This window comes from Acomys minous, assembly GCF_964271855.1.
Source record: "Acomys minous genome assembly, chromosome: 8".
Classification (NCBI taxonomy): domain Eukaryota; kingdom Metazoa; phylum Chordata; class Mammalia; order Rodentia; family Muridae; genus Acomys; species Acomys minous.
In genome coordinates this window covers 50,244,450-50,269,392 of record NC_140489.1, presented here as the reverse complement: position 1 = coordinate 50,269,392, position 24,943 = coordinate 50,244,450, and the positions used below count along the sequence as shown (strand labels likewise).

The 24,943-nt window shown below is 36.1% G+C and overlaps 1 protein-coding gene across 2 annotated transcripts in view; it reads right to left on the bottom strand.

The window, feature by feature from the left end:
- The window catches only part of MDGA2 (MAM domain containing glycosylphosphatidylinositol anchor 2), a 771,250-nt gene that overhangs the window by 82,402 nt on the left and 663,905 nt on the right, over positions 1–24,943 (bottom strand). For both annotated transcript variants that reach the window (XM_084793705.1, XM_084793706.1), the window contains one exon: positions 7,384–7,653. In XM_084793705.1, the coding sequence (XP_084649831.1) occupies positions 7,384–7,653 (270 nt within the window). The remainder of the gene's footprint in view (positions 1–7,383; positions 7,654–24,943) is intronic.

The window sequence follows — 24,943 nt, the reverse complement described above, 5'->3', positions numbered from 1 at the left end:
CTATCTCTTGATATATGAATTCTTATATATGAATTCTTTGTCTTAGGAGTTTCAGGAGAGAGTTGCCAGTTTTTCCCTGAACAAATATGGCTGTCACACAGTCCTTCTTAGACTTTGGACCCAAATATCTAGGCTTGGTGATTACCACTTTCAAATTGACCTTAATTTACTGAATTCAATTAACTTTTACCATTACCAAAACCTGGCAAGTCCAGTGTTTTGACACCTGTGACATGAAGTTATATTTCCTTGGAGAAAATTTAGTATTTTATAATGAAAATCAAGAAAAAAAATTAAAGAGTATTAAAGAAATTGTCTTATTTCTGGGAAAAAAATTACGTTTTAGGTGGAGTTCTAATTCAGATATGATATGAAATATGGGTACCTCTGATGTTTCCTGGAGAGAAAATAAACATTTCTTAAAATGATGTATAAACTTGGGTCTATAATTACTGTACCTGTTTTTCTTAGTATTAACAGTAATAACCTAGTTTTTACTACTATTTATTTACTACCATTAAAAAATCACAGACCTATGAATATTTTATCTAGAAAAATTATAAAAAATTGCTTTAGCATTTCTAAAACTGTTATTAAGCCATTCCTAAGAGATATTGGATATTGTACCACAGACTTCTTGAGCTTATGTCAATCAAAACAGAGGATGTGTGTCTAATTGAACTGTAAGAAAAACTGGGGAAAAATGTTTTTTCATTTTCTATTTAATGTCTCTAAATAAATCAGGTCATGGGAGAAACATTGGGACCCACTAGCTTATTTTAATCATTCTAGATACAGTCACTGCTAATCAGAATTCTGACCCTTTAAAAATGTTTGACAACATTTTCTTTTTTTCTTTGAGTTATCACAATGAATATAACTAGAAATTGTTTAAATTGTTGTGGTTTAGCCTTCCACTGATATTAAATTGCTTATTTTTTATTTGTAAAAATCACATAGGTACAGAATACTACTAAAAGATAGAATGTCAAAAAACAAGATATATATTTCCTCAAATTAAATGCAAAACTAAAAATTTTATCTTTTGTCTGTAGTTAAATTAGCATTGGCTGTATTTCTTCCCCTTTCTTCTTGCAGACAAAAAATTTTTCTGTTTCATTCTACCACCTGTCTTAGGTGGTATTACTGTCTGCTGTCATACTCAGTGCCTTATACTCAGTAGTGAGAACCTACTCTCTTTTCTTTCAAATTTCTCACCCTATTCTAATTTCTTCACATCACTTGTGGCTAGTACTGAATATGAATGAAATTGTATTTTTTTATCTCATAAATTTAGTATAAGAAAAGTGAAGTACACACAATCCTAGAACAAAAACCTTCAAACAAGAGAATAAATTAAACAGTCACAGCACATTTTCTTGCTAGATGTTGGCCTATTTACCATGGATGCTGAAAGAGATTAAACTGCAAAGGAAATCTTCAGTTAAATACTACAGTAGTTACGTGAATTTTATTCACAGATAGCTGTATTTAGAAGGTACTCCTGGTGGTAAATGGTGCCATGGGCAGCAGACATACTCCAAGATGGCTCCCAACTACTCCTTTGCATAACTCCCTACTACTCAGTGTAAGAAAATACTGTTATCCTTTCCCAAATTAATATAAAGTAGCAAAGGTGATGGAATGATACTTTTGTGATTGTGGTACATTATATCCGGCTCTAGGTTTTTATTATTCAACCACCACAGGGACACTATCCCATTAATACAAAGAAAATGTAAAGGAATCATTTACGTTGTACGCCATGATATGAGTATAGTCCAGCCAACTATGACTACAGGCTTGTGAACTTAGTACAGAAAAATGAAGTCATAGCTAAAGCACTGACATACAGAAATCATGAGATAATAGGTTTGTTCTATTTCTAACTGTGAGATTTGTATATGGAAATCAAAAGTAACGCAGTGACTTCCTTACATTTTGCTTATCAGGAAACTTTCTTAAGAATCTCTGGTTGAATTTCCTGTCTTTAAAATCATGTGGCTCATTAAATTTGTCTCTTCCTATGGCACATGAAGGACAAATATTTTGTTACTAAACAGTAAGATATAACTGATTAACAGCAATTTCAAAATAATTACAAAGATAAACCAATATATTCAAGGTTTTAATGTCAAATAATTCTGTTGCAATATTTTCAATTGTAGACCCTTTCAACATGTGAGAGAAGGAGCATGGCTTATACATTTCATAATAAAGTCTATACCCATGGCATTTATGATAGGTATAGCAAAATGATTACATTCTTTTCAATAATGGGGCACATAAAACTATTGAAAAGGCCAAAATATTGGATTTCACTTTCAGATGAAGTGAGAAAAAATGACTAGAGTGCAAGAAGCCAGTAAGGCAAAGGAGTGTGACATGTATAGATGATGGTTGAGAAATAGGATGGAAAAGGTCCTAATTCCACAGAGTTCTGTGAAAGAGTCTTTACATTAGTTTTAGGAGTAGCACACCAACATAATAACCAGAGTGAAATAATTTTCTATTCCATTTAAGTTATGATAACTCAGAGATTTTTGCAATTTTTAGATACTCTGTCTAATTGCTACGTTAATATATAATTACAAAATAATGGTATTACAGCCTATATGCTGCTAGCTGACTAATATGTAGACATCACCACAATATAGGAAGGTCACTCTAGAATGGTGGTTTTCGAAGTGTGCTGCTAAGACCACATTGGGGGATTGATATCAAATGCTTATCAGCTATTTAATTACGATCCATTACAGTAACAAACTTAAAGCTATGAAGTAGAAACAAAATGATTTTATGTTTGGAGTCACTACAATATGAAGAACTGTGTTAAAGGGTCACAGTATTAGGAAGGTTGAGAATCACTGGTCTAGAAGAACACACAGGATTAATATTTCACAATATAATGTCATGAAAGCAAAGGAACAGAAGTGTAAAATACATGATTTGTTATATGGTGTTACCCAGTTTGAAGTGACTTTAAAGTACAGATTAATGCTTTATTCTTTCTATGAGGTTAGAGGGAAAGGTTTAAAGGATGATGGCAATGAAATTTTTCTATATTTTACAGGACATGAAGAGCAAAAGCATTTTTTAAAATGTAACAGTAAGAAGGATTTTCTAGGAAAATAAATCCAAGGAATATAGACAAGGAATTAAAACCAGGAAAAAAGTAAAAGATCAAATAAAATGCTATTATAATATCCCAAAGAAAATATAGTCTTAACAAGTAAAACAGGAAGAAAATAAACTCATGCAGGTATAAAACTGGTAATGCTGTAGAGATTTTTTTTTCAATTTCACGTATATAATCTAGCACTTCCTATTTATTATGCATTTATAAACTTATCAAAAATTTTCCTGATTGTAAGAATTTCAACAGTTAATACACTGGCTCATAGCCATGTGTTATACTCAGATATAATAGTGGCCAAACCAATATAAAGACACTGCATAGCTAGTGTTACCTTTATAAAATTTAAAATTAATATATAATTACATAACTTTTCCCTTTCCTCCTTCAGCCCCTCCTGTGTTCCCTCTAAGCTTTTGTCTCTGTTAAATTCATGGCCTCCATCCCCTCTTTTTACCTGACTGTATGTTTAAATATATATACATATATATGTATACAGACACACACAATCTACTTGGACTGTATAATGTTACACGCTGATTACTTGGTATTGGATAACTGTTTGAAATAGAATGTTTTTAAGTATTTTTCATTTAAAATATTTCCTCATATTAAATTTAAAACTGAATGCAGTTTCTAGTCTGCAGAGGGCACTCTATTTTCCCTTCCTAGGCTATATAGGAGACGCTGTCATTTTTAATTCTTATGTTATAGTAACTAGAGTAACAAATACCTAGGCTTATGTTTTCATGTGATATCATCATCGGCATTTTTATTTAAAGAGTTCATCAAAAGGTAAATTGAAAGCTTTTCCTTTTTCTATGTGATTTTAATGTCTGAGTTCCCTCACACATACAAATTTTTTAAAAATAATCATCACAAGATACTATTAAAGGAAAGAATTACACAGACAGAATGGTTAGTGCCAACAAGTAAAATTACTTAGAACTGCCATCCTGATAAGCATGCAGAAGCAACGACTAGAACATTTGATAAGTAAATCATTTGGGATTTCATAAACCAATGCTACCGAAAGAGTAAAGCCATGTCTTCCTTAACTTGTGCTACTCTTGACAGAATCTGTTCACAGGCTCTTTCTCATCTCCATAAGCAAATTCTTCCAACCACCATCTGGTGAAATGGCGAAAACATTTCAATATGGAGGCATGCTAGATCTCTGGCGGCGGCATGATCTTTGGCTATGGAGTACATGAACCAGTATATGAAATTAATGCAGCCCGTAGGTCAAATCAGTCTGCTAGGTTGACTTCCTCTACTGAGAGTTAGCTGTAAACTGGTTCCATTGGCTTTACAGATGAGAACAATCAGAATGTATAGATCTGCTGAGTCATGAGAAATCTCACTCGCCGTCATGAAGATGCTTAGCACACTGGTCCTTTTAGCCTTACTGTACTTTAAAAGAGAATACTTCAGCAAAGTGGTCGATGAGATACATGCGTTAGTTATCTAAGCCTGCCACAAAATTTGTTACAACCAGGTGGCATAAGGTTTTACTCTCTCTGGGTTCCGGTTCGGAGGGACAGAAAAAAACCGGAAGCTGTGGTTCCCATGGTGCCTCCACCGCCTCCAGCGGAGTCTGTGGAGGAGCACAGGTTCTCCTCCTTTAGTCCTGGTGACTTCAGTGCTTCTCTAGCTTGTTCTTGCAGCAATCAAACTGCTTCCTCATCTCCCTCAGTGTTCACTCTGCCTCTCCCTCACGAGATTACAGACAACTACATTTAGAACATTCTGTAAGGACCAGAGCAATCTCCTTTGAAAAGTCTTAACTTGTTCAACGATATTTTAGCATATGATCTAAGTTATGAGCCACAGAGGTGAGTGCATAGACACAACTCTGGAGTCGCTCATTAGCCTGCTGTGAAATACATTATTCTCCAAACTGAACTACTCTTTTATCTTTGTTCATACCCATCTTTTTTCTTAACGTAAAAAATGAATTTGTTCTAGTTTCTTTCTTTGAACAATGCTTGCTGTTATCAAGTTCCCATATACTTAGTAAAGATTTATCATATTTTCTGGATTAAGTTATATGCTAGTATCAAGTACAGAGACATACTTAGTCATGGCATAAAACAATAATTCTTAAGCATTTAATAGTGTATTTCAAAAGCTAAACCATTTAATGTCATACAAGAAAATTTCATTAGACAATTCTGCCAAAATGGTATAGAACTGATTAAGATACAAATATAGCCAAGTGATGGTAATCTCTTTGAGTTTGAGGCCAGCCTGGGTTTACAGAGTTAGTTACAGGACAGCTAGGGCAACAACAACAAAAAACAAAAACAAAACCATCCTCCACAAATATAATGTCTATATACTGCTTTGTATTTGTGCATATATATAGCAACTTAAAATTTTACGTTTAAAAGTGACTTAATTTGTAACCAATGTGTCATATTATTTCTAAAACCTTATAAAAAGTCCCCTAAATAAAAATGTGGTAAATGGTCACTCAGTTCCCTAGGCCTTGTTTACTTCATGTGAGTTGAGAAGAAAGCTGTGCTGAACACCAGAGGAATGCTAATTCTGACATACTTCTCTCTCAAAAGCTTTCCTACTGAGATACTCTATGAAAATACCTGCTCCTCTATGTGTTTGCCTGAATTGTAATTTATTTAGAAAGTGGTCTGTTTCTTTTCTTTAAAAATTTCATTTTCTGTGGAGATCTTGAAACAACAATGTTGACCTGAGACTGAAAAGCACACAGCACAGAAAGAAAATAAAGCCTGTGGGTACTCCCTTCCTCTGTGAGGAAACTAACAAGAGATTTATTCCTTTCCATGGTTATCAAAATCCACTTGCTGCACCCCATGGATGCAAGGTAGAAAAGTGGAGCTGACTGTTTCTTCTGGTCTCAGCTTGTCTTCTACTCTTAAAAGAGAAGTTGGGTCACATAAGGAGGAACAAATGAAAATCTTACAGAAGCAGCATGGTTCCAGACTCTACAGCCAAAGTCAGAGAGCAGTATCATCTTAGAAACCTGAAATAGCCTAAGGCCAAAAGATTTGAAAAAGCCATGCAGTTAATTTCATGATGACTTTCTTTCTTTCTTTCTTTTTTTTAAATGAATGAATGAAAGATCCTTCATTTGTACAAAACTGAGAAAAAGTAACTGCCTCTACGTGATTCATCACTGGGAACCAACCCTGACATTCCAAGGAAAATTTGGCTTTGTTAATAGTCTACTTTAGGAATCAAATTATAAAAGGCTTTCATTGATATGGGCCATAATAAAAGATTCCTGTAAAATCAGAACAAGGAGAATACAGTGAAGAAGATGGCTCTACACTCTTTGGTAGTAAAGTGATGTTTATCAGTCTAATATTAGGCTTCAGGAAGCAAAAATGGCTCAAAGAAAACCCAGCTTTGGAGATTGCGCACCTCACAATTTAGCACCTAGATTTCTTACTAATGAACAAGTTTTCAGTCCAGAATATTTTCATCTGTTTTTTTTTCAACAGCTCTTCAGAGATGGCACAAGAGCCAGGTTCCTCCTTCAATATCACAAATGCTCCCACTGTTAAATGTAATTTTTCTTAAGACAAAATAACATTGAAAAGGTAATTTCCTGCTAATTCATTCCAAAAATCTGCTTCAAAAATAGCAAAAGAACATTTACCATAGCACAGAGACTATCCAAATAATTCCAGCCAGTATAAAACTATACAAGAGCAACTAACTTTCAATTGTTTACCTAAAAACTTATCAGAACTTCACCCTATTTATCATACTTCCTGTATGGTTTATTGCACTGTCTTGAAATACCCGGAGCATAAAACAAGCCAAGAACACTCTGAAAGCCTTGGACACTGAGAGGTAATAAATTGTAAGAAAACAAAATATTTCTGCCACTCATGAAAAGCAGCAGCCCTGATGTCACTTCACACCAGCAATCTTATCACAGTAAAACTATTTACCACAGTCACTTGTGTTATCACTGAAGTGAACAAACAAAATCAGTAGAACTTCTTCACTTCACCTGAATTCAGACAAACATCTTTGTTGTTTTACAGGCACAGGCACTGTTCTCACCAGAAACACAGACCTGCCCTGAGATTAATCAACCAGAAGTTGCAGCTAGAAGGGCCAAATCACAAGTTTACAAATTCATCCATTTACAAAATGATTCCATTCCAACATTCATGTAAGCCTAAGATCCGTTCCTCTGAAATCATACTTCTTTTTTTTTTTTTTAAGAAAATCAAAGCAACTTGGTATCCTACCTGTAACAAGGAAGCTGCATCTCCCTGCTCCAGCTTCGTTTATGATGCTACAGTTATAAACACCATAGTTCTCATTGGAAAGACTCTTTACTGGGTACTCGGTATACTCCTGGGAGTCAAACTGACCAGTCCTTAGTAATTTATTGCCCAGACGCCACTCATAGGTCAGCACTCTTATTGGATAGGCTCTCAGGACCCTGCAGCTCATGGTCACACTTCTGTCTTGTCCTTGTCGGATTTCCAAGAATGCAGGTTCCACAGCTGGGGGATCTGGGAAAAGACAGATTAAAACAGATGAGGTCTTCAAAACAGCAATTTCATTGGCTATTTAATAATGAGAGGGTTATTTTTTTTAAAAAAAATATTTTATTTATTTAATGTATGAATGCTTCATCTGCATGTACACTTCTATGCCAGAAGAGGACATCAGACTGCCATATAGATTGTTGTGAGTCACCATGTGGTTGCTGGGGATTGAATTCAGGACCTCTGGAAGAGCAAATGGTGCTCTTAACTGCTGGACCACCTCTTCAGTTCCCAAAGGGGATATTTTTAAGAATACGTATTACAGGGAGCAAGGATAAGAGGTAGGTGGAGAATATATTTAAACAAAGCTAGGAAATAAAAATTTCCCTGTATGCATAATCATTAAGCTTCCTTGCTTTACAAACATTTACAGGTAAAACAACAACAAAATTCATTATTTCCTTCTAGCTGCTTCCAGGAAAAACAAAATTGTCATGACTATTTATTAACATGGTCAGACACTAATGAGGTTATGGACACACAAACAGAATTGAGACAAAGCTTCAAATAGTTAAAGAATGTAAAGTGGAAAAAGGTCAGTTTCTTCTGTTTATTTGTTGAGCTCAGTCTGTGGATCTGACACTAATTAGTCCATAACATAGGTAACACAAATTAATAAATCAGCTTTTAAGTGGGTTCAGTTTGATTTCCTCGGATTGAAAGTCCACAGTGTTCATGATTAAACCTAAAGCACACTTTGCACATTACACCTCAGTTTAAGATGGTTTTCAATCCCAATGTAATAGCTCACTTATTTGGTATATATGATATTGTCATGCAATTAAAACTTGCTATATTTTGGTATGCAAACTACATGTCTTATATTTTTAAGAACCCAAAGTACAACCTTTACTAAAACTTTTAGTAATCTTCAATTAAAAGTTAAGTTATGAAACTTATGTGACCTTTGCCTTTTATCAAGGAAGCTGTACAAAATACAGGTCTGAAATGATTGGAGAGTCCACCCTTAATTAGATTTTTATGGACCCCTTGCAAATTGTGCAGTATAAAAACTGAGCAACCATACCCAGTGGCCCTTACTTCACAGTGCCCAAAGATTTTTGGAATTGGTGACTATGTCTGGAATTCTTTACACACTTTGTTTGCCTGTTAAACATTTTTAGTGTCTATTCTCATTATAAGCCAATTAAATAGTGTTCCTTGACCCTTTCAGCAAACATTTTAAAGCACATCTATTAATTCTAATTTCATTCATTTGGTCCCCTTCCCCTTAGGATTCTTTCCCTGAAATAGTAAGGAATTTCTACATGCAAGAAAAAAATGTAACCTGCACTGACAAGGCATTTTTAAGAAAGGTCTACCTGTGTTGTGCCTTTCAGGAAACACACGGGACATTTAAAGTGTGCATGTCAAAAAGGAGGGTGTTCAAGATATGAGAGAAAGGAACATACAAAGGAACCAGTGAGGAAGGAATGCTCAGAAAAATCCAAAGAAACTACCAGAGCCTGTGTATAAATTAGTTACCACTGTGGCTCTGGGAAAAAAAATGGCTGTAAAAAGAAAGGAGAGTCTGACCAAGGATACTTGGGCCTCAGCTTGCAAAGTTAGGATTATTTTAGTGTCAGTTTTATGAATATTATAAAAATAAAGGACTTATATGATCACATTTTTAGTCATAAATTATCATCCTTGAGAAAAGTTCTGTAGTCAAATGAAGGGCATGAAGCAGAGGGGACAAGGCAAAGTGTCTATGGGGTGAGTGGGACAGCAAGTGACATCTTATTCAACAAGGAAGACAAAGATGTCAACTCTACAAATGGAAAGAAAAGCATGGGACTCTAGTGTATGGTCCCCATGTTGAGTCTCTCTGCAGGTGTCAGTCCCACCGGTAGCAAAGTGTTTCCTGTATTTTCGAACATACGGGTTATTTCTGGTTGGCTCTCCTTTTGATTTTTATTCAGATGACTTATGGTCACACAAAATCCACATAGACACAGTCCTCCAAATAAGTGAGTGTGTCTGTGCAACCAGGGTTTTCTCTGTCATTCAGAAGAAAAGGAAGAAAGAAGGAACACTATCTTGTGGGAGTGTGGTTTGACAGGTCAAGTCATGTCTGGTAGGACAGATTAGTTAATTGAATGATTAACTTATTTTATTTGGGTTAACGGTGACTAGTATTAGGATCATCTAAAGGGCTTTAGTGATTTTCAAGTTTTCTCTTGTAACGCCATCTTTTTTTTTGCTTCACCTATTTCTCAACCATACTGTCAAGAATATGCACATTTTAAATTTCATGAGTTCAGATTTAATACTGTAAACTCATCTTTATCTCTAAGATTTCGTTTTTAAGAGTCTGTTTTATATACTATTAATGTAGCTGCTCATGAATTCATTTACCTAGTTTTGCATTTCATATTTTTGGAAGACTTTATTCTTAAACATTCTGCAACCTTCCATCTCTCAGGCATCACTTCAGACAAGCCTGTGCCTATCTTCTGTCATTTCCACACAGCCTTGCAATTTCTCCCCCACCCCCACCCTGCAAACCCTTTCTCCAAGGTAATTAGCATTTCATTCATTTACATTTGGATAAAATTGTCTATTCTCACTTTATCTATCTTTCCAGTTTCGATTGTCTTCTTTTTGATTGTTGGATTATAAATTATCTAACCTCCCCTTCTTGTTGTCAGTTGGGCTTTGCCTACTTTTTCTATTATTTTGAATCCATCACCATAGTACTTGAAAGAAGCTAAACTTGAAAACTTTCTCCTTCTTTAACTCTCTTTATTTCTTACTGCCATCTGACAGTTTATTATTTTTGTTATTTAATACATGGAGCCCTTGAAACTGCAGAGATAGCTCAGAAGTTAAGAGCACTTGTTGCTCTTTAAAAAAAAACATGGATTCAACATCACATACTTACATGGTGGTCCACACCATCTGTAACCAAGAACTCATATGGTACACATACACCCATGTAGGCAAGCCACTCACACATACAATAAAATAAAGTATCTACTGCTCAGGAACATCAATGACCAGACTTCATATGCATTCAAGTCATAAAAGGCAGGCAACGAAAGATCAGCTGCTTTGACCACTCTCCTACAAATTCACAGACGTGCATTTTATTAAGCATTTAATGTTTTCAAATGGATTTATGATAGATTTCTCGTGTATGTCAACTGGAAACAATTTGTATAATATGCTTTTTTAAAAGATTTATTTATTTATTATGTATACAATATTCTGCCTGCAAACCAGAAGAAGGCACCAGATCTCATTATAGATGGTTGTGAGCCACCTTATGGTTGCTGGGAATTGAACTCAGGACCTCTGGAAGAGCAGCCAGTGCTCTTAACCTCTGAGCCATCCCTCCAGCCCCCTAATATTCTATTTTTTAATCTATTCAGATATGTCATGTTAGTCAAGGGAACATTTAACTTAAAAAACCCATAAGATCTAGGAATAGGAGTTTATCACCAAATGATAAAAGAAGGTTGTTTCTATAGATTTTGCCAAAAATGTATGAGAAACTTACAGATGCTTCCCTGCATCTCTACTGCTCTGCCATTATGTGTCCATGCAACGGCCTTACAGTGGGCCAGAATCCTTCCTTTCTGGCCTTATTATTTTCAGGTTAAAAATACTTGCTCCTGATAAGCCTCCAACTCTCATTGTGTTTATTCAATATATTACTGATTCCTCCTGATTGTCACCATGTCATGTTGTCAATAATGTCTTTTGTCTTCTATGTTTGGCCATTTACTCAACCTAGTTTTCTTTCTATACTCCATGGTAAGCAAGCCCTTTTGTGAGAAGATTATTGGCTCTGCTCTTCCTTTTTTTTATTAATTTATTTAGATTACATCTCAATTGTTATCCCCTCACTTGTACCTTCCCATTCCTCTCTCCCTTACCTTTTCACCCTATTCCCCTCCCCTAGGTCTGTGACAAAAGGGGATCTCCTCCTCCACAATATGGTCACAGCCTATCAAGTCTCATCCTGGAACCCTGCTTATCCTTTCTCTGAGTGCCACCAACTCTATTTACCAAGGGGTAGTGGTCAAATACGGGGCACCAGAGAGTTCATGTCAGAGTCAGTCCCAACTCTCAAATAACTGTGGAGAATGTCCTGTCCACTGGCTAGATCTGAGTAGGGGTTCAACATTACTGTGTGTATTGTTCTTGGTTGGTGCAGTAGGTTGAGCAGACCCCCTGGGTCCTGATCTGCCCATCATCATGTTCTTCTTGTGGGTTTTCTAACACCTGTCAAGTCTAATAGGTGCTGCCCATATATTCCTGAATATGTTGTCTTCCCCTATGATCAATGTATCAGGAGCTACAGCTTAAAGAAAACTCACTCTTCCCATTCTGTGGCTACCAGTTGCCAATAGCTCCTCTGCTAGGGATGAGTTAAATCAAGATGAAATAAATACTTTTAACAGATCCTGTCATCCAATGAGATAGAAACAGTAATTAAAAAACTCATCACTCCAACAGCAACAACACCAACAACACAAAAAAAAACAAGCACCCAAAAACCCAGGGCCAGATTAATTCAGTGCAGAATTCTTCCAGATCTTCAAAATATAGTATACACTAAACCCCTCAAAATTTTCAGTAATTTAGAAAATGAAAGAGAATTTACATAATGTTTTTATGAAGCTGATATCATCCTAATGCCAAAACCAGACGAATAACTATCAAAAAATAAAATTATAGGTCAAAAGCTCAGACTAAAATGGGTTTTGTTTTTCTTCCTCAGATATTTGTTCATTGTTGTTCTGTCCGTGGCTGGCCTTTCTCAATTTTTAGATTTTGTGACTTTAGAATCCTTTATTCATGATCACTTACAGATCTGGTTATAAATGAGTTATGTGTCTTTTAATCTCTTGACATTACATTTGTTTCTCAGGCAGTAAGAACTCCACAAAACATACACACCTTTTACTATTTTTTTTAATTTAGTACTTTGAAAGAGTGATGGCCTGCTTAGTATGTAAGAGATTGCCCATTGAGTTTAAGTCCAAATCTGCAGTAACAACATGAAAGTGTTGCTTGCCTCAAATTCCTTTTAGAACGCAGAAAGACAAACAGATACCAAGAGCTAGCTGACCATTAAGTTATCTGAAATTAGCGAACTTCAGTTTCAGTGAGAGTACTGCAAGGACGGAAAACAAAGAGTGACAGAAGACACACAATGTCCTGTTCTGGGCTGCACAAGTTCATGCGTAAGGTTGTGTACATATACACCCAGACTCCTCTCTGTCTCTGTCTCTGTCACTGTTTGTCTCTCTGTCTCTGTCATCTCTGTCTCTGTCTCTCTCTCCCTCTCTTTCTCTCTCCTATAGATTGAGCCACCATGTGTGAGTACACCTACAATTCCAGCAGTGTAGAGGTAAAGGCATAATGAATACTGAGGTTGGAGACAATCCTGAGCTACATGGTGTGTTTTTTTCGGGTTAGCCAGAGCTATCTAGTGAGAACTTTTCTTAAACAAGCATATAATGAGTTAAAAAAAATAAAGACTACTGTTTGGTCAAGAGAATGGATATTCAGTTTTGTGAGATGAAATTACAAGAGACAAAAGACATGGAGAAGGTAAGTGGTGAACAAAGCAGGGTTCGGAAATAAAATAATTTAGTGGGAATTTTTGAAGGAAATCAGCCAGCATATGGAATTATCAGGACCCTGTAAATTCAAACAGAAACTTATAGTTCTGAGGAGGATTTTCTTAGACTGTAGCATTTCAGAGACCCAAAACTTGGAGGAACTTATAAGACCAAAGGTGTCACTGTTGAATTGAATGCTAAAGAACAGGGAAGGTTGATGATGTGGGAGTAAGTGAATACATAGTCACTCTCAAGTTGCATTTGTAACAACATTTAAAGTGTTTAAAGGTGGTTATTTTTCATGTTAAAATTTTGTTGTGGAGTAATAAAGTAATTAACTTTTTCTAGCTTGGATATAATCTAAAACACACACATGCTCATTTTATGAATAGCTGCTCTGAGAGAACAGTTCTATCTGACATCTTATATTATTCCAGATTATGACTTACTGGGACTATCTCTATACATGAGTGTTATTTTCTTCAACTAAATAGCCCAAGGTAGGTTTTTAATGGCTTATAAGGCAATCTTAAGATTTGGCTTAGTTTTTTTTTTCAAATACAGTAGAATTTTATAAATTCTAATAGACCGAGCTAAAAAGCATCACCAAATTTCAGCAACCATTACTGATATTTAAAAAGCTACCAGAGCACTTGGATTTCATGATGTTTTATCTCAGAAAGGTAGTGGGTGTGAAGCTGGAGTTCACTCATTATGGTCCAATGAAATTTACCTATGGAAACTCTCTTGATAAAAGGCTCACCTTTAGCATACTAGACAGTAATGAGCTCTGCAGTTCACTCTTTTAAATACCTAGTTAGAGGACTCAACCTCCGTAGTGACGATGAAATGTACATGAGAAGTCAGCAAACATTAAAGAACCCAAAGGTGCTAAAAATGCTCGAGTTAACTGAACAGAACCAGTTGTCCATACAGCAAATAGTTCTTCTGAATATTTATTAAAATATTTAATACTAATGATATTTTAGATACAAATACTATACAAAATCCACCTAAGTGTAGGCAATGCCAAAAGTAGGATAGCATAAGATACATAAATAAACTATTATGGGCTTTTTTTTCAGTTGAGCAAGTTATTCTTAAAGTATACAAAGTACATCAACTCATATTAAATATCTATTTCAAAGATGTTCTAAACTATGCTTGCTGCCATTGATTGAATGCTGCTCACTCAATCCTAGGCATTAGGATGCTCATAAAGATTATGTCCTTATGAAAGTAACACATTTTTAGGAGAGCCTAAAGAACAAGAGAGTTGGAAATATTACTCATCTAAAAGTGGCAGGATGAAGAGTCAACCAAAGCAATTTGGTTTCAGAATGTTCTCTCTCCATTACAATTTATCTTCCATTATTTTGAAAGCAGATGACAATTTGATATGGTTTTATTATTTCTCTCAAAGTGGACCATGAATAGAAGTTGGCCCAATCACACCAAAACCAACAGTGGGAAGCAAAAAACCCTCAAGGAAGCATAAAATTACTGGGGCAAAGCTTTTAGGTTAATGAAAATATGTTAGCAATGGATTTCAAACCAGAATAATCTCATACTTTGTATACCACTCTATGCACAGGAATGAGTATATAAGTCTTAAGGTAAAAATGTAACTGGAAACAGTTAAGATATTAATTGTAATAAACACATTAAATAAGAAGTATTTCTAAGCTTAGAATTTTTTCTTCATATGCCTACTGGCTCAAAATGCCTGACCTACTGTTCAGAATAAGCCAGTGTTACTGAGAAAATGCATAGAAGATATCCAATTTCTGAGGATATAGAATAGAACAAGGAAAGTCTCTATTACAGTTAGTTTCTTTTTTTTTTAAAGAAAGGTGATTTTCTCTGATGACTAAGGAGCATTGCTGGTGGGAATGCAAACTAGTACAACCACTTTGGAAAGCTATCTGGTGCTTTCTCAGAAAAATGGGAATAGGGCTTCCTCAAGACCCAGCTATTCCACTCCTTGGAATATACCCAGAGGATGTACTACTACACAACAGGGACATATGCTCAACCATGTTCATAGCTGCCTTATTCATAATAGCCAGAACTTGGAAACAACCTACGTGTCCCTCTATAGAAGAATGGATAAAGAAACTGTGGTACATTTACACTATGGAATACTACTCAGCTATTAAAAACAAGGAATTTCCAAAATTTGTGGACAAATGGATTGAACTAGAAATTGTCATAATGAGTGAGTTCACACAGAAGCAAAAAGAGCTAAATGGTATATACTCACTTATATCGAGACACTAGTCCAAGGTGTACGTCCCCATGAAAAACTGTACCTACCAGAATAGTGGGTAAGAGGGGAGGACATCCTATTGAAACTTTAGGCGTGAGAAGCCTGGGAGAAAGAGGAAATGGAAGGATCCAGTGGGTCCTGGAAAACTACAGGCGAGTCTGGGCCCTGGGGCCCTCCGCAAACTGTGGCAACAGCCAAAGAAAAAATAGGCAGTAAAAACCTTGAACCCCTACCCGGACTAGCCGATGGACATTCTCCACTGTTGAGTGGAGAAGGAGATCTAACTTTCACACAAACTCTGGTGCCCCATATTTGAACATGTCCCTTGGACGGAGATGCCTGGTGGCACTCAGAGGAAAGATAATAGGTCACCAAGGAGAGACTTGATACCGTATGAGCATATTCAGGGGGAGGAGGTCCCCCTCAGACACAGACTTAGGGGAGGGGAGGGGAGTAGGGGGGAAGTGGGAGGAAGGGAGGAATGGGAGGATACATGGGATGGGCTAACAACTGAGATGTAATATGTATAAATTAATAAAAATGTATTTAAAAAAAAAGAAAGGTGATTTTAATAGTATGCTTATAGTAGTTTTGTTTTCTATTAACAACTCACTAAAATTACATGAGGAAATATGATTTCTAGACTCCATAATCTAGCTATTGATTGACTCTATATTAAGCCTTCTAAAATGCTGCCCACCATTTACCTAGAATGAACAAGAAAGACCAGAAATAATTAAATGACAACACAATGAAAATCCATCAATAAACTGAAATCTAGATCCTTACCACAACAAAAGACTACTATTGCTACAGATATAATAAAAGTATTAGAAATGTTTGCTTGTCCATTAAACCATTTTCTATAAGAAAAGCTTTGTGTACCAAAATAACATTAAATTTGAAACACAAATTTGTTCAATTCATTCTCCATCATCTGAAGATACCGACCTCCTATTCATCATCTACCTACCTTCCTTCCTGTCTGTCTGTGTATCCGTGTGTGTGTGTGTGTGTGTGTGTGTGTGTGTGTGTGTGTGTGTGTGTGTTCACTCAGAATCATTCTTGCTTAGGTGTTAAAACCTAATGTTTTTTTCTTAAATTATAACAAATAATCCATTTGTATATATAAAATTGTGGTTGTAGTATAATATTTATTAAAAAAAACAAGAAATGATAATATTAGATGAAAAGCAAAGAGAGAACGTAGGCAAAAATGATGTGTTAGGTATGGTAAAGTATATGAAGTTATTTGTTCTTCAACTCTGCTATGTGTTTTTCTTTTTGTGTGATGTATAAATGTATTAAAATGTAATTGACAATGAAAGAATAAAACTCTAAGCAAAGTTTCATGATTTCAAAATGGGTGCTTTAGGCATGTTGAAGTTCACTGAGAAAAATGCACTGGGATTCAGGACTTAGGTTCACCTGCTTATCTAACTTTATCTAGTTGTGCAAAAGTTTTATTTGTGACTTTGTTACAAAAGCAGCTTTATTTTTAAAAGATAGAACACCTATATAAATAAAAAAAGAAGCAAAACAATTATTTGTTCATAATAGTAAAAAACAGACAATGGATTGCATTTCTATGTTCCAAAATAAAGTGATAATTTGTCACTCCAGTGTGGAAAATGTTAGGCTAAGAAAGGTATAACAGAAATACTACATGTTATACCTGAAAGTCAAGCATAACAAACCATCCCATAAACTGAAATATCTAATTAATTAACAATATTTAATTCAAAAATAGATCCTTAGTTAGATAAATGTCATATAAATCTATCCATCCATTACAAAACAGATAAGTAGGTAACACAGATCATTTACATTTATCTTTGTAGAGATAGAAGTTCTAAGAAATATGGGTGCCTCTGCCAAGTCTTTGGAAATAAAAGGAAATCTTAGAAAACAACCAAAATTGTTATTAAAAATCTGGCTAATGCTATTACAATGTCAAACCTTAGGCCAAAGAGTACCAGATGTTATTTCGGCTTGTGATTAGGAGTAAAAGAAAACAAAGAGACTACAAGAGAAAGTAGACACTGTGAGGGTTCTTTCTCCCCCTTCTGTTCCGTCTCTTCTTACTCCTTCTCTTCCCTTTACTCATAGCTTAAGGCTTTCTTCAAAGTGTTTCCTGTTTAGCAATACCATGTTTTATTTTCTTTGAAGATGAAGGCATTTTGCACTTATTTATAAAACATTACACAGGAAAAAATAAACAAAACAAAACAAAAAAGGATATAATACCAAATGATTCTAATTTAAGCATCAGTAAAATTCTGTCATAACATGGTTACCATATACTGTTAAAATGCTCTTTTCCTTATTCTAACCTAGAGGAAAACTGACTAATTTTTTTCCTCAGGAATTGCTTATACATAGGAGATGATTAATTATGCTGCAAATGGATTATTTGTCATAATTTAAGAAAAAACATCTACCATAGGTGCTAACACTAAACCAAGAATGATGCTGAATGAAAGTGCATGAAAGGGAAAACTAAGAGTAGTAATATACATAACAGAGTGCCAAGATGCTGGCTCTAAATAACCCTAAGCCATCAACAAGTATGCAAAAGACAGCAGACATTTTCACTAAACCCCATACCAAGGACCAGAGAAGAAAACCAATCTTTAGTGTGTCATAAACCTTTTTCTATTGAGTGCCTGTGATGCTGCAGGTTCAACTTTTGAGCTTTCCCCCTGGTGACAGGGAGGTGCTGCTGCACAGCGTCTGAAAATGCAGATGCGGCCAACAGTCATAGCTTCCCTATTAAAAGTGCAAAATCTCTCTTAAAGAATAGCTCAGAGGCAAACTTGTACAACCACCGTGGAAATCAATCAGGTACTTTCTCAGAAACCTGGGAATAGCTGTACCTCAAGACTCAGACACACCACTCATGGGCATATACTAGAAAGATGCTCCACCACAGAAAAAGGACATTTCCTCAGCTATGTTCATAGCAGCTTTATATGTAATAGCCAGAGTCTGGAAACAACCTAGATGTCCTTCAACCAAGGCATGGATAAAGAGACCATGTTAGATTTACACTATGGAATACTACTCAGCTATTAAAAACAAGGAAATCTTGATATTTGCAGGTGAATGGATGGGACTAGAAAAGCTCATCCTTACTGATGTAACCCAGACCCACGCATGCATGGTATATACTAACTTATAAGCAGATATTAGACACATAATACAAGATAACCACAGTAGAATACACAGACTTACAGACACTAAATAACAAGATGGATCCTAGGGAGAATGCTTAATTATTATTCAGAAAGACAAATAGAATAGACCCCAGAAGCAGTTGAAGAGAAGGAACAAGAAGGGAGCCTACCATATAGGTCCTCTGATAGACTCCACCAGCAGGAGATCCAAGATGATGCTGAGACACACAACCAAACTTTGGGGTGGAGCACAAGTCTTATGGACAAGTTGGGGACTAGAAGGACCTGGAGGGGTCAGGAGCTCCACAAGGAGACCAATGGAGCCAACAAATCCGGGCTGAGGAGGGGGGTGCTGCAGAGACTGATGCACCAACCAAGGACCATGCATGGTGAGGACCTAGAGCCTCTGCTAAGATGTAATATATAGGCAGCACAATGTCCTCGTGGGTCCCATAATATGTGGAGTAGGGACAACATCTGATATGGACTTTGGTCCCCACATGTTGATCACTATCCCCTGGTTGGGCGGCCTTGCCAGGCCATAGAGGAAGAGGATCCAGGCAGTCCAGATGAGACTTGGTATGTTGGGGTCAGATGTTAGGGGAGGAGGGGAAGGAAGGAGAGGGTGTGAGAGAGGGAAGGAAGGACTGGGAGGGGACAAGTGAGGGGGCTACAATTGGGATGTAAAGTGAACAAATTAAAAAAAAAAAAAGAAAGGCTCAGAAGCAAGATAATATTTTTCATCTCCAAACAGTTTCGGTGTTTTGGTAATGATTTATTTACTTTAAAAATTGCAATGTAGGTCATTTACTAGAGTTTTTATAAATAAAATGTATGGACTGTGTGTATAAACATACAAGTCAGTGCTCAACATTGTTACTCTATAAAAACACAGGCATCTCAAAGTTGGAAAACTTCGGCCATATCTCATTTTAAAGAACCTTATTTTACTTAAAAGCAGCACATATATATGTCAACAAATAAATATGTATTGAGTCTATAAAGAACTGCGTGTGGGGACATTTTTCTACCCAATAAGGAAATACTCTGAAGTGTGTGTGTGTGTATGCGTGTGTTCTATAAAGTCTAGCTAAGTAACAGCATTAAAATTAGAAAGTTGGTTATACAAGAATATATATGCTTACATAATTTAGTACTACTATAAGTAAATCAGTGTTACGGACATTGTAAGAAATTATATACAGCTCACCTACTAACCTCCTAACAGGGTTTATGGTCCAGCATTAGAGGCCAAAGCATGATTACAGTAACATTTAAACACTAAAATTAAGACATTTAGTGGAATTTCAGAAAAGTGAAGTGAAGGGGGGAATGGACACAGTAGAATAGCCCTGCTGAGGCTTAATTAGAATAGAATATTAGTGCTGGGTGAGTGACCACAGTTTCTTATGTTCTCGTTGAAATAGAGATGACTAGCTGTGATCATATGGTGGAGGAGGAAGTCCCCTTCTGTCACAAGCCTAGGGGATGGAAATAGGGTGAAAGAGGGAAGGAGAGGGGAACGGGAAGATACTAGGGAGGGGATAGCAATTGGGATGTAATCTGAATAAGTTATTTATATAAAAAAGAAAGAAAAAAACCTCAAAATTTAAAGTAAAGAATATGACTGCTTCTAGGTGTGGTGGAGGAGAAAGTTTATTATAGACACGTGGGAGAGCATACCCAGAGGCAGTGACATCTGGGACAGTCCATAGTGGACATGACCAGACTGAGCTGGCATGTGTTGAAAGGGAGATGGGGAGGGGGAAGGGATAGAAGTGATGCAGCCAAGAGGACAAAGGTACAAAAGAGACAAGTAATTAAACCAGTTGCATTATATAGGGAAGATCAGCCTGTCCTGAGCTATAGTGTAGGGTGCAGGGCATGCCAGCCAGGATGATCCTGTAAAAGGTAGGGACTGAGGGATGCTGGGAGAACTAGGTGGCAGTATTTGCTTTGATACATTAAGCTAAACAGGCACCTCAGCCATTTGCCCTGTTTGAGACTTAACAAAAGCTTTTAAAGAAGCATTGAAGTGGTTAGAGAGAAGGTATGCCACAATCATACCTTTTGTTGCTACTGTCATCAAATTTCTGGCAAGAAGTCATTTAAAGAATGAAAACAACTTGGAAGCTGGAAAGAAATGTCCAAAAACATTATAATGTGTATTGTTTTACAATCACATATATTATCTGTAAGCTTGGCTAGCAATCAATCAAGACACAGACACTTGTTATATTTTAAAATAGCCTTAGTTAACCTGGGCCAGGGCAGACATTAGTCCTCTAAACTACTACCCATAGTGGGGCAGGTATGGGATCCCTGCCTCAATGCCATGCCCTCTGCTTCTAATAACATCTATCAAGCTACCTCCCATCTATCATCCATATCCTTGCTCATGTTCTTCATCTGGGCCAAATTCTCCATCCATGCCCGCCATGTGCCTCTCCTCCATCTAACCCAGGGCAGCTTTCCTTGTTTCCCTCTGGGGACCCTCTCCTCTGGTCTCTTCTCCTTCCTCCTCTTGGAGTCTTTCTTATTTTTCCCAGGATTCCTCTCTTTCCTAGCCCCACCTATCTCAGTTGCCTTTCCCTGAGTGGGATGGCTTTTTATTAATCAAAAGGTGGGTCACAGAGACAGGAAGAAGTAATTAACATCAAAATACATCAGACCATCCCCCAATATCTCCCTTATTCTGTCTAAATAAAGAGGTTATTCTTATATACATTAAGTACAATTATAAAAAATTATAAAAATCAATAGGTAAGACTTACATATATAATATCTAATCAAAAGGTATTTGGCAACCTTGCAGAAAATACTATTTATTTTGTATTGATAAATCTGTTTTTCCTCACAGTCTTATTTAACACTTTAGATACTTAAAATTAATGAAATCTCCAATTGCAATTCAATGTCAAAAATATTTTGGATTAAGATTTATCTTTAAGTATGCTTCTCGACAGGTTCAATCCAAAGACTCCTGTAAAATGTGGACAATGTAGACTTGATAAATCTAGAGCTTTGAACCTAAATCAACATCTATTAAAGCTCAAATCTATCAACCTAAAAGTATCTTTCTAGACTTAAAAGTATCTTTTAATTCGTAAACAACTAAGCTTAATTTTAAAATTAACTATCTGGTCTTCAACCCCATCAGAGACTTGAAAAGGAATAAATTTAACTACCTGAGTAAAAGGAAAGTGCAGGCTAGCAGCTTCCAAAATGAAAAAGTGACAGGGACAGTTTACTGCCTGAACAGACACCCAAAACTCTCTATAACACTGGAGCATCATCTTCAGCCTTCTGGCCCATGAGGACTTGTTTACCCTGTCTTAGCAGTCTGGCCGTCAACTCTACCTGCAGCTAACCTTGCCCATTTTAGGCAGAATTTTGTCTGTGGAAGAAATGGACATTTTTGTCCCATGGCTGTTTTGCCACACTCAAAGCCATCTCCACAAGGAGGTTCTTAAATGCTCATCATCTTCTTTGTGCTAGGCTGGGTACTGCCAGGAGTTAACCTGTCTTATTGTCAAAGAATCTTTAAAACAATAAAAACATTTTACAATGCCATATTCTGTAGGTCTCTGAGGTTTTTGAAGACCTTGTCTATTTTACCATATCTATCTATAGAATCGAATCTGTTAAACCTAGCATGTATATTCTTATATTTGACATGAGTATGAATAGATCAGCAATTGAGTTGGATTACTTAATTATCCTAAACAGCCTACAATAGAAACCATGTATGAATCGAGTTGTCTTTGTACAATACCTCATGTTAGAGTGTATTTTACACTGACAGAGACTACATTTTGCTTATAGCCTCATCCCAGAGGAAAACACCACTATTGTGGACATTAGGGTTCCCTTTCATTTTTTTTGGCCCTCACTAATAAAATAATTTTAAAATGGGCTCAAAAGGAAGCTCAAGTTTTTTCATATAATAATAATAATAATAATAATAATAATAATAATAATAATAATAATTACTATTAGCATTTGAGAGAAAAACAAGGACTGATAGGGAAGTCAGAGGTAATTGTGGTAGCATCTTAAGGAAGGAATGGAAAGTACAAGTTGTGCCCATGGGTCCATGGTGTTTGGGGGATCCACCAAGGGGGTTTGGCAAGAGGCTGCATGTCTGAAAGGAAGGAGGGATCAGAGAAAGGGTAGGGAAGCTCAAGGGGCCAGGAACCCATGGATAGGAAGAAGGAAAAAGACAAGCAAAGCCAGCAGGTTCATCAGTGCTGCAAAGGAGAAGCTCTCTAAGAAGCCTCAACAGAAGATGAGCTCCTAGGCAGGATGACTGGGTCACCTCGGGAAGGTGAGTCAGCTTTCTAGGCCAGCAAATTATCAGGCCCAGTGATATTAACTCCTAAGGGAGGACTCAATAGTATGTAATGGTCTCTACCCAGGGCCAAAGGTAGAACTCTAGTATGGACATTCAAGGTGAGGAAGAGTAAGTTGGCCCTGCTGACTTCTCTTTTTCATATAGTGATTTAGATGCAAAGGAGGGTCTGGTATGTTTATTGTGGAAAAGGAGTACACAGCCAATCCTTAGAGAGCTGGTAGATCCTCAAAGGCCTCCAGGGCTGGTCATCTGTAACTAGCTTCCTAGCAGCATGTCTATAAATATAATCATCGATATAGTAAGCCAGAAGGTATGCCTGCAATAGTGGTAGATAATAAACACTCATGCAACACAAAGTTTCCAAAGTCAGTCAGTAGTATATGCAGAAAACCAAATTTGTGTATGTTATTCTTTTCAAAACCATCTAAATATAAAAAATCATTCCCTTATTAAACATCAGATTTTTGTTAAAATGTCTACTTTATTCTGTAGATGCTATAAATAAATAAATAGAATACTGTGACAGAGCAAGACAGTGCAGAGGTCCCTCCATCTTGTATCTTGCTTAGGCACTAATTTCCAAATAGTTATCTGTTGTAGAAGATTCATGAATTATTATCTCTAGGAAACAACCTTCCTACTTCCATTTCTGTTTTATTTAATTTTTAAAATTTTTACATATACAGTTATACTATTACACATATATAGAATAAACTACCTAAAGCAAGAGAACCATGACATAATCAGGAATTATATAAATGTTACATTCTTAGTGTTTTGGTTATATATTTTTATTACTCATTAATTTTTATCCATTGACTTGCCACTGTTTCTTCATTTTTTTAAAAGAGGATCTTCCCAAAGTGCCTTTGATTTAGGTGTTGAGTTAACATGGAGACAAGACCACAGAGAAGACTGTGAATATATCAGGATATTGTTTTGATTAATTTGACTTTCCTTTAAATACATTCTTTATCTTTTTAAGAATGCTGAGAAAAAGTATTCTTTATCTACCTTACTGATTCATAAACCTAATCAAAACACTTAGAATATACCACAAAGAAAGGAAATATTCCATGATTCTAGGTTTGTCAGGGGAGTATCAGTTTCATTTTACTCAAAAGGAGTTAATAGTTTTCAGTGAGTGTTCGTACCCACTTCTCTCTATCATAGTTTTCAAGAACACACACCCAGTATATAGATTCCTCCAGTTAACACAGCTGATTTAGTTACTAGGGACTCTCCTTTACTATTGAACCAAACCTGCTCTAGAAATCATACGGTAGTGTGAGAAACACTTGCAATCGCCAATTCCTAAAAGACCCAAAATTACTTTCATGATGAAACTTTGTTATCAAAAATTCAAATGTTATGCTTAGCCCTACTTTTTATTTTTTTGTTACCTTTTATCTATTCTAATGCTGACAAAATTTTAAGTTAGAACTATGAATACTCGTTCTAAAGTACAATTAATCCTAAAGTTTCTGAGTAACTATTTGCTGGATTTACTATAAATTATTATTTTAAGTACAGATTGTTCTTTCAACATTCAGCAGTCTGCTTTATTTTCACATTTGCTCTATTTTTCCTTTAGGTCTCTTGAGAATTAAAACTCAACGCAGAAGAAAAGACCATAGCTATAGTCACAGATCCCTGTGATTCAAGCTGTTTCTCAAGCCGATAGGTTAGCAACCAGCTTCTTGAACTGTAGGTCACAAGCACACATATAGTCATGAAATGTTTGACAACAGTAATACATTACAACCAAAATTAATTCCAAATCAAGCATGCAATGAATATGTATCATTTTTGTAAGTGTTTGCCTGTGTTGCCCATGCGACTTCACTACAGCTAGTGAACTTTCCATTGCACATCCATC